A 9,313-nucleotide genomic window follows, 5' to 3' on the forward strand; every position below is an offset into this window, starting at 1 on the left:
CAAAAACAAAAGAGTAATTCTTTTAAAAATTGAAAGAATGAAGCATTTCCATGAACAAAAACAGCTTCCAGTCAAGACCACAACAATGGTTTTGAAGTTACAATGCAATATCAGGCTTGCATTGAACCAGCTATGGTAAGACGGAGTCACCATAGGTTACATCGAGCCAGCCAGGAGTTGAACCTAGAATCTTCTGATCTGTAGTCAGATCCATTATACATTGCGCCACTGGCCCTATGTGAGCAATCAATTGAGACCATAATGCAGTCTCCAGAATCATGATAGTTTGGTTGAAAACGGAAATGATGGGAACATAGAGTGAGAAGCTTTGGCCATTTATCACAAAAAGATGTCCCATAAGTCACAAGACTTGGTATGTGTTTAATTTGAAACAAGCACTATGTTTGACAGTTATCTGGATCATGAGCCATGGTCTCTGTAGTGAGTAAAGACTTGTGCTATTTGATTTTGTGATCAATTTTAAAGTTAAAAGCAACATGAAGTAAAACTAAGGGGAGCTTGTATAGGTCATAACTGTCAGAGGCTACAACCCACAGATAACAAGCTACAATAACCTCACTGGACATCAGCATAGTGTCAAAAGAAGTGCCCCGTGTGAGGGTCGAACTCACGACCTTCAGATTATGAGACTGACGCGCTACCTACTGCGCCAACGAGGCCAGGATAGACCTGCTGGTGCAACGTTTTACGTCCCAGAACAACAAAATATTATGCATCGTTCAATGTGCCTGGGTGGGCTTCTTGTGATCACGTTACTGGTTATTTCCAAAAGTCAGTGAAACACATCCCGACCCAATGTCTCTAGGCTACGATGCAATCTTTCAGCTTTGTATTTGGCTTTCATTTGCATTTTTCTAGACAGTCAAAAACAAAAGAGTAATTCTTTTGAAAATTGAAAGAATGAAGCATTTCCATGAACAAAAACAAAAGCGGCTTCCAGTCAAGACCACAACAATGGTTTGAAGTTACGATTCAATGTCAGGCTTGAATTGAACCACCTATGGTAAGACGGAGTCAATATAGGTTACATCGAGCCAGCCAGGAGTTGAACCTAGAATCTTCTGATCCGTAGTCAGACGCGTTATCCATTGCGCCACTGGCCCTATGTGAGCAGTCAATTGAGACCATAATGCACAGTCTCCAGAATCATGATAGTTTGGTTGAAAATGGAAATGATGGGAACATAGAGTGAGAAGCTTTGGCCATTTATCACAAAAAGATGTCCCATAAGTCACAAGACTTGGTATGTGTTTAATTTGAAACAAGCACTATGTTTGACAGTTATCTGGATCATGAGCCATGGTCTCTGTAGTGAGTAAAGACTTGTGCTATTTGATTTTGTGATCAATTTTAAAGTTAAAAGCAACATGAAGTAAAACTAAGGGGAGCTTGTATAGGTCATAACTGTCAGAGGCTACCACCCACAAATAACAAGCTACAATAACCTCACTGGACGTCAGCATAGTGTCAAAAGAACTGCCCCGTGTGAGGGTCGATCGCATGACCTACAGATTATGAGACTGACGCGCTACCTACTGTGCCAACGAGGCCAGGATAGACCTGCTGGTGCAACGTTTTACGTCCCAGAATAACAAAATATTATGCATCATTCAGTGTGCCTGGGTGGGCTTCTTGTGACCACGTTACTGGTTATTTCCAAAAGTCAGTGAAACACATCCCGACCCAATGTCTCTAGGCTACGATGCAATCTTTCAGCTTTGTATTTGGCTTTCATTTGCATTTTTCTAGACAGTCAAAAACAAAAGAGTAATTCTTTTGAAAATTGAAAGAATGAAGCATTTCCATGAACAAAAACAGCTTCCAGTCAAGACCACAACAATGGTTTTGAAGTTACAATGCAATATCAGGCTTGCATTGAACCAGCTATGGTAAGACAGAGTCACCATAGGTTACATCGAGCCAGCCAGGAGTTGAACCTAGAATCTTCTGATCTGTAGTCAGATCCATTATACATTGCGCCACTGGCCCTATGTGAGCAATCAATTGAGACCATAATGCAGTCTCCAGAATCATGATAGTTTGGTTGAAAACGGAAATGATGGGAACATAGAGTGAGAAGCTTTGGCCATTTATCACAAAAAGATGTCCCATAAGTCACAAGACTTGGTATGTGTTTAATTTGAAACAAGCACTATGTTTGACAGTTATCTGGATCATGAGCCATGGTCTCTGTAGTGAGTAAAGACTTGTGCTATTTGATTTTGTGATCAATTTTAAAGTTAAAAGCAACATGAAGTAAAACTAAGGGGAGCTTGTATAGGTCATAACTGTCAGAGGCTACCACCCACAGATAACAAGCTACAATAACCTCACTGGACATCAGCATAGTGTCAAAAGAAGTGCCCCGTGTGAGGGTCGAACTCACGACCTTCAGATTATGAGACTGACGCGCTACCTACTGCGCCAACGAGGCCAGGATAGACCTGCTGGTGCAACGTTTTACGTCCCAGAACAACAAAATATTATGCATCGTTCAATGTGCCTGGGTGGGCTTCTTGTGATCACGTTACTGGTTATTTCCAAAAGTCAGTGAAACACATCCCGACCCAATGTCTCTAGGCTACGATGCAATCTTTCAGCTTTGTATTTGGCTTTCATTTGCATTTTTCTAGACAGTCAAAAACAAAAGAGTAATTCTTTTGAAAATTGAAAGAATGAAGCATTTCCATGAACAAAAACAAAAGCGGCTTCCAGTCAAGACCACAACAATGGTTTGAAGTTACGATTCAATGTCAGGCTTGAATTGAACCAACAATGGTAAGACGGAGTCAATAGAGGTTACATCGAGCCAGCCAGGAGTTGAACCTAGAATCTTCTGATCCGTAGTCAGACGCGTTATCCATTGCGCCACTGGCCCTATGTGAGCAGTCAATTGAGACCATAATGCACAGTCTCCAGAATCATGATAGTTTGGTTGAAAATGGAAATGATGGGAACATAGAGTGAGAAGCTTTGGCCATTTATCACAAAAAGATGTCCCATAAGTCACAAGACTTGGTATGTGTTTAATTTGAAACAAGCACTATGTTTGACAGTTATCTGGATCATGAGCCATGGTCTCTGTAGTGAGTAAAGACTTGTGCTATTTGATTTTGTGATCAATTTTAAAGTTAAAAGCAACATGAAGTAAAACTAAGGGGAGCTTGTATAGGTCATAACTGTCAGAGGCTACCACCCACAAATAACAAGCTACAATAACCTCAGTGGACGTCAGCATAGTGTCAAAAGAAGTGCCCCGTGTGAGGGTCGAACTCACGACCTTCAGATTATGAGACTGACGCGCTACCTACTGCGCCAACGAGGCCAGGATAGACCTGCTGGTGCAACGTTTTACGTCCCAGAACAACAAAATATTATGCATCGTTCAATGTGCCTGGGTGGGCTTCTTGTGATCACGTTACTGGTTATTTCCAAAAGTCAGTGAAACACATCCCGACCCAATGTCTCTAGGCTACGATGCAATCTTTCAGCTTTGTATTTGGCTTTCATTTGCATTTTTCTAGACAGTCAAAAACAAAAGAGTAATTATTTTAAAAATTGAAAGAATGAAGCATTTCCATGAACAAAAACAGCTTCCAGTCAAGACCACAACAATGGTTTGAAGTTACAATGCAATGGCAGGCTTGCATTGAACCAGCTATGGTAAGACTGAGTCACCATAGGGTACATCGAGCCAGCCAGGAGTTGAACCTAGAATCTTCTGATCCGTAGTCAGACGTGTTATCCATTGCGCCACTGGCCCAGTGTGAGGAATCAATTGAGACCATAATGCACAATCTCCAGAATCATGATAGTTTGGCTGAAAATGGAAATGATGGGAACATAGAGTGAGAAGCTTTGGCCATTTATCACAAAAAGATGTCCCATAAGTCACAAGACTTGGTATGTGTTTAATTTGAAACAAGCACTATGTTTGACAGTTATCTGGATCATGAGCCATGGTCTCTGTAGTGAGTAAAGACTTGTGCTATTTGATTTTGTGATCAATTTTAAAGTTAAAAGCAACATGAAGTAAAACTAAGGGGAGCTTGTATAGGTCATAACTGTCAGAGGCTACCACCCACAAATAACAAGCTACAATAACCTCAGTGGACGTCAGCATAGTGTCAAAAGAAGTGCCCCGTGTGAGGGTCGAACTCACGACCTTCAGATTATGAGACTGACGCGCTACCTACTGCGCCAAGGCTTGCGCGCATAAGTCTCACAATCGATTTTGGTAGTAGTTATTGTTGGTGTGCTGTTGAGTGCGATGCAGCGGGTTCGAGTCCCGCTCGGAGCATTCTTGACACCTTAATTAACAATGCTCCGTGAACTATGTAGGCGTTTTTATAAATAAATTTCAAGCAAAAGTAAACGCATAAAAACTGATAAAATAAATGAATGAGCTTTAATATAAGTCTATTTACATGCCACTGAATTAAAATGTCAAGTTTCCTGAACCCCTGATTCTAATTAGTTTCAAAACCCTCTATGGCAATGAAAACATACTCATTCCAGGTGTTTATTAATTTCCACCTTTTCAGATCTATCTACTCACCTTGGCTGAACCAAAATAAAATACAATCTACCATAATTCAATTAATTCTAACTCAAAATCACAACAGTGTACACAGGCCCTTTCATTTTGTTTCAATGTCCTCCTACATCTGCAAATGAAATCACAGCAGAGAGAGGAGAAACCTTTCTGAGCTGCAATCTGTAGTTTTCTTAATAAAATTCAAAGATAAACCTTTTTTCTGCCCCTGTCAGGATATGAACTTACTGGTACTGTGTTCACCAGAACCTTTACTATTTGACACCAACAGGACATATTTTGATTAGTCTAATTAAAGAAAAACAAGAAAATACAAAAACTCACACTTGTTTATTTTACAAACAGGCTAAAAAACAAACAGTAAACACACAAACATCAAAAACAGAAAAAATGAAGCTATTTACATTTAAGATTTTTTTTTACCATAGCCACGTGCAGCCATTTCAGCTCTCCAGTCTTCAAAAGACTGGTTTGCAGTCTCTTCACAGTACCAGTTCCCAAAATACTGTTTATGGCAGGATGGCTTTCTTTCTTTTTGGCACTTCTTGCAAACTATTGTGTCTGTTTTTTTTACATATTTTCGTGTCTGTAGTCCAGCCTGCTCCTCTTTTTCCTTCCTCTTCCTGTACTGCTGTGTGGTGTAGGGTACATGTGGTGTCTGGCTTTTAGGTGCTGATGGCCCAGCCACAACAGGGTACACTGGCACAGAGGGAGTCGGAGCACAGATAAACTGTGGCAGGATGGGTTGAGGAAGTGGCTGGATCGGAATAAAAGAAAGTACAGAATAGGTGGGACCAGATGAGGTTGCTGGTGGAAAAATTTCCACAGACAACTGTCCTGTGTTCTGTGGCTGAGGCTGAGGTGGGCACTGTGCTCTATCTGACTTTTTGATTTTCAGTTTTGCCGTTCCAGCCGTGTCGGGATGAAGGACGAAGGTGTAAGGTTTGTGTGATGGAGCAGGTTGAATGGCTTTGTGCTGTGGTGCTGACTGCTGACTGGTTTCACCGGAAATGGCTGGCTTTGGTGCCAGAATGCCCTGTTCAAGAATGTCTTTCTCCTGTGCCCGGGTGCGTCTGCAATACCTGCATATGAAATAAATAGAATAGCTGATTTTAATTTCAAGGAATAATGTTCTTATCGATATTACAGATTCTGTGATGTTTGTGAAATACAAACCAACTAATATTCTGTCCTGTTTTTAAAGTCACTCAGATTTTATCACTGAAGTTAATAGTTTGTCATATCCCAGCAGTCATGAAGTTGTTGGCTTGCTTCTCTCTCTACTGATTCTCATCTTCTTCATTTTCTCTCCAGCAGAGGAGTCCCTGACACCAGTCCCAGTCTCTGTAGCTGAGTCTCATCTACTTATCTGAGAGGCCAGTTGGTTAGTCATTACGGTAAAATCAGAAAACCCTCAGGTAAGTACTCTGCAGTCAACTAACTTTCTGTTCACTCATGCTTCCAGAGTAACGCTGATGCAGCATAAGACTGCATTACCTACCCATCTCAGCTGGAAACCCCCTCTTCCAATCCGATGGTGATTCCTGCCACCACTGCCGGGTCACACAAGGACACTGTAAGCCATCCTTTGACCCCTTTAAAGATTACAAATAATTTGTGGATCCATCTAATCTTCACCCTTCTCTCTCACACCCCCCTGAGCAGACCGTACCTCCAGCGGAGTGAGCACTCCAAGTGAATTATCATTACTCCACTGATCCTCCTGGGGAGTACTATTTGTGTATCTCGCTTGTGAATAAAACTTCTTTAAGTTATTCTGTTTGTCTCTGGGTCAGCTAATTTGAGTCCATCATTATCCATCATGACACAGTTTTAACTCACCACTGTGTGAGGGTTGTTTTGTTGACTTCTGGCAACTGTATGGTCGTCTCCTCCATGATGGTGATGTTGTTCAGGATGCACTCTCTAATGTGCTTGTAAGCACGAATGATGAGGGTCCACCTTGAAAATGCCACACCTTCCACTCTCTTTGGGTTTGGATAAGCCATGCAGAGCTGGACAAAAATGGCCTCAACAATCCGGTTGCAATCTGGCCACTGTCCAGGAATGCGTGCTCCAGAATAGCACCTAGGAGGACAAAGGCAAGAAAAATGGACTCAGGCAAGATCTGTAGAAGAATATGCATCAGTGGCTGAACAGCTGTGACCAACATACCGCTTTGTCGACTCCACGCCTGGTGCAACAATTTTTTTTGTTGCTCTAAAACGGCCTTTGTTCAGGGTTGTTTGGTGGCGTGGAGAAAAAACGGTGCGCTCCTTGTCGTGCTCTGACAATCTCTTCCAAAGAGCAACAATGTTATTGGACTCTTCAAGGGTGAGAGCCAGGCTGTGCTCTCTCAGATTGAAGAGTGCTTCAGCCAAATCCTGCACAGCTCTGAAACCTTCGGTGTTGTCGGGGCCAACGGAGTCCTAAATGATACGTTTGTTACGTATTTATAAGAAAAAAAATGGGCAAAAGTAGCCAAATCATATCTAACTTACCTGTCTCCTTGATGTCCCTGGAATAGTGTCATCAGAGTGGAAATCAGGCAGCCTTGATGGAGATGCAGCTAAACATAAATATCAAAACCTTTTATTAAACACACATACACACACACACTTTCAGACACAGGTTTATAGAACAAAATTAATCAGTAACCTGGTTCTAAAGTCACTTATGTCACTTTACATAATAAAAGAAACCATCTTGACTTTCCCATTTATGTGATATTTGGGCATGAACATCACTCACTTTCTTCCAGGTCATCCACAGGAGCATGTTTAACTTCCACAGCTGGTATCTCTAGGAAGGGTTCAGATGCAGGTGATGTTAAGAAGTCATGTGAACAGGCAGGTTGAGGAGTCTGGAGCGTGGTTTCCAAAATGTCATGTGAACAGGCAGGTTGAGGAGTCTGGAGCGTGGTTTCCAAGATGGGAACTGTGAGATCCACAAAAACCTCAGACTCTTCAAAGCCCTCATCTTCTGCCACAGCTACGTCTTCTGTCTCCAAAGCTGCAATTGCCACTCTGCGGTCCTCAAGAACATCTCCTGTTTGGTTGTAGAGATACTCGACCCCAATGAGTTCCCCTGAAAGCAATCAAAAATCAGCTTTAACTTTAATTAACGTTTGTTTTAACTTTAACTCACTGTCATGACACAATTTCAGCAAACAAACACATTGTTGACTTTTAATTAGCTAGCATGAAATATTAATCTAATCAGAGCTTGGTCAAAGCTGAACTCCGTCTCCTCTGACTGGTGCATCAGCTCTGCTAACACACCTGTGTACGCCTGTGGCCCTGTGTAATTCACACAGCTCTTCCCGAGGACTTCCTGTGACAGCTGGTTTGCAGCATGCCTCAGGAGGCCGCTGTAGGAGTGAGGCTCTGATCTTCCTTCTGCTGACATGCTCCTGTCTTCGTTCCACCTGGCCAAGCCATCCAACAGGTATGCCTGAAAAAAGGTGTCACTTGCCAGTGTTCCTGAAAAATATTCATAAATATGTTTAAATGGGTTGTGAACATGAAGAGAAACTCATGGATAAGATTGTGAGGATAAAGTGCTTTTCCCTTACCAGGAATAAACCTGTTCATGTGCAGGTGGAAGGACTCGAGGGAAGTGGAGCCTCTTGCACATCGATAGGTTTTCAGAATGTGCCCCCCCTTCTTGATGGTGCCAGTCTCCATGTATAGGAGTACTCCTGGTGGGTCCTGGAGACAGCTGAGGTGCTTCTTCTGAGCCTTCCATATCTCTGCCATTCTCTCTGAATTGATGAGCGGAACTCCCAATGAGTTGCCTCCCTTGTGCCCGCTGTAGGCCTCAATCAGTTCCGATATCAAGGTCTCCATCTCCGAGCTGCTTCTGGTTGTCCTTTTGCAGTGACGTGCCATCTCAGCTCTGCTGATGTTTCGCAGCAGATCAGCATCTGTGGGGTGCAACAACTTGGCCTCCAGTTCAGCTCGCTTGGCTTCCTTTAGAGCTTGCAGGTCACAGTCATCCCACATGAAAATGCAGTGGCTCAGTTTGTTCATGAAGCCGGCATAAAGTGGATGAGAGTCGGTGGTGCAGCCCACTGCAATCCTCCTCATAAAGTGCCAAATGTCCAAGCAAATGCTGGTGTTTTGCCACGCCCTGATCATTTTGTGGAGATGAGAAGACCCACAGCAGTCCCGGTCGACATACAGCACTTCTGGAGGCGACACTCCTGCATCGTGGTAGCGCTTAATGACTCCCTCAACCATCTTGCCTAACCCATGACCTTCGCTCACTGTGAGTACAGACATGATGATCTGGCCGTGCTCGTTCCCCATGTTTGTGGCCCATGCTGCCGTTCCACGGCTGTGTCCTGCCAGCTTCCTGACAATTTTTTTAGTGGAGTCTATTTTCAGGACACGCCCAAAGGTTGACGTGATGGAAGCCTTGATTTCGTCTAACCTGCTCAGCACATCCTGCGCGTAGACTTGCATCAGCCAGCGGTGTTTCGGAACAGTCAACAGCGTTGGCAGTTCTCCGAAATTCAGAGGCTCAACCAAACCTGTGGATGCAGCTCTGGCAAAGCCTCTCTGGTGAGACATGAAAAGAATGGACTTCTGAAGCCATGTCTCTGCATGCTGCTCCTCCAGCTGTTTTTGAAGTTGGCTGCTGCTGTTTCCAAGGCCCCTCTGTCTCATCTGGCGGACCACTCCCATGTCACATCCAAGTTTGGATGTGAGAAGACAGGGAAACTGGATCTGATGT

General features: G+C 43.2%; 1 protein-coding gene and 6 non-coding genes across 7 annotated transcripts in view; all 7 read right to left on the bottom strand.

The window, feature by feature from the left end:
- Positions 1-607: 607 nt before the first annotated feature.
- Positions 608-680, bottom strand: trnam-cau (transfer RNA methionine (anticodon CAU)). The gene has a single exon. It is a non-coding gene; the product is annotated as a tRNA-Met (tRNA).
- Positions 681-1,051: 371 nt separating this feature from the next.
- trnar-acg (transfer RNA arginine (anticodon ACG)) lies at positions 1,052-1,124 on the bottom strand. The gene has a single exon. It is a non-coding gene; the product is annotated as a tRNA-Arg (tRNA).
- The window catches only part of LOC107373384 (uncharacterized), a 9,834-nt gene continuing 1,587 nt past the window's right edge, over positions 1,067-9,313 (bottom strand). Inside the window, exons 3-9 of the mRNA XM_070547250.1 lie at positions 8,151-9,313; positions 7,858-8,058; positions 7,328-7,663; positions 7,078-7,145; positions 6,752-7,005; positions 6,419-6,664; positions 1,067-5,658 (exon numbers count right to left, since the gene is read on the bottom strand). The exon at positions 8,151-9,313 is cut by the window's right edge and continues 430 nt beyond it. Coding sequence (XP_070403351.1) covers positions 4,983-5,658; positions 6,419-6,664; positions 6,752-7,005; positions 7,078-7,145; positions 7,328-7,663; positions 7,858-8,058; positions 8,151-9,313 — 2,944 coding nt within the window. The 3' untranslated portion in view covers positions 1,067-4,982. The remainder of the gene's footprint in view (positions 5,659-6,418; positions 6,665-6,751; positions 7,006-7,077; positions 7,146-7,327; positions 7,664-7,857; positions 8,059-8,150) is intronic.
- On the bottom strand, positions 2,383-2,455 carry trnam-cau (transfer RNA methionine (anticodon CAU)). The gene has a single exon. It is a non-coding gene; the product is annotated as a tRNA-Met (tRNA).
- On the bottom strand, positions 2,827-2,899 carry trnar-acg (transfer RNA arginine (anticodon ACG)). Its single transcript has one exon. It is a non-coding gene; the product is annotated as a tRNA-Arg (tRNA).
- Positions 3,274-3,346, bottom strand: trnam-cau (transfer RNA methionine (anticodon CAU)). The gene has a single exon. It is a non-coding gene; the product is annotated as a tRNA-Met (tRNA).
- trnar-acg (transfer RNA arginine (anticodon ACG)) lies at positions 3,712-3,784 on the bottom strand. Its single transcript has one exon. It is a non-coding gene; the product is annotated as a tRNA-Arg (tRNA).

The sequence above is a fragment of the Nothobranchius furzeri genome, chromosome 18, assembly GCF_043380555.1.
Source record: "Nothobranchius furzeri strain GRZ-AD chromosome 18, NfurGRZ-RIMD1, whole genome shotgun sequence".
NCBI lineage: Eukaryota > Metazoa > Chordata > Actinopteri > Cyprinodontiformes > Nothobranchiidae > Nothobranchius > Nothobranchius furzeri.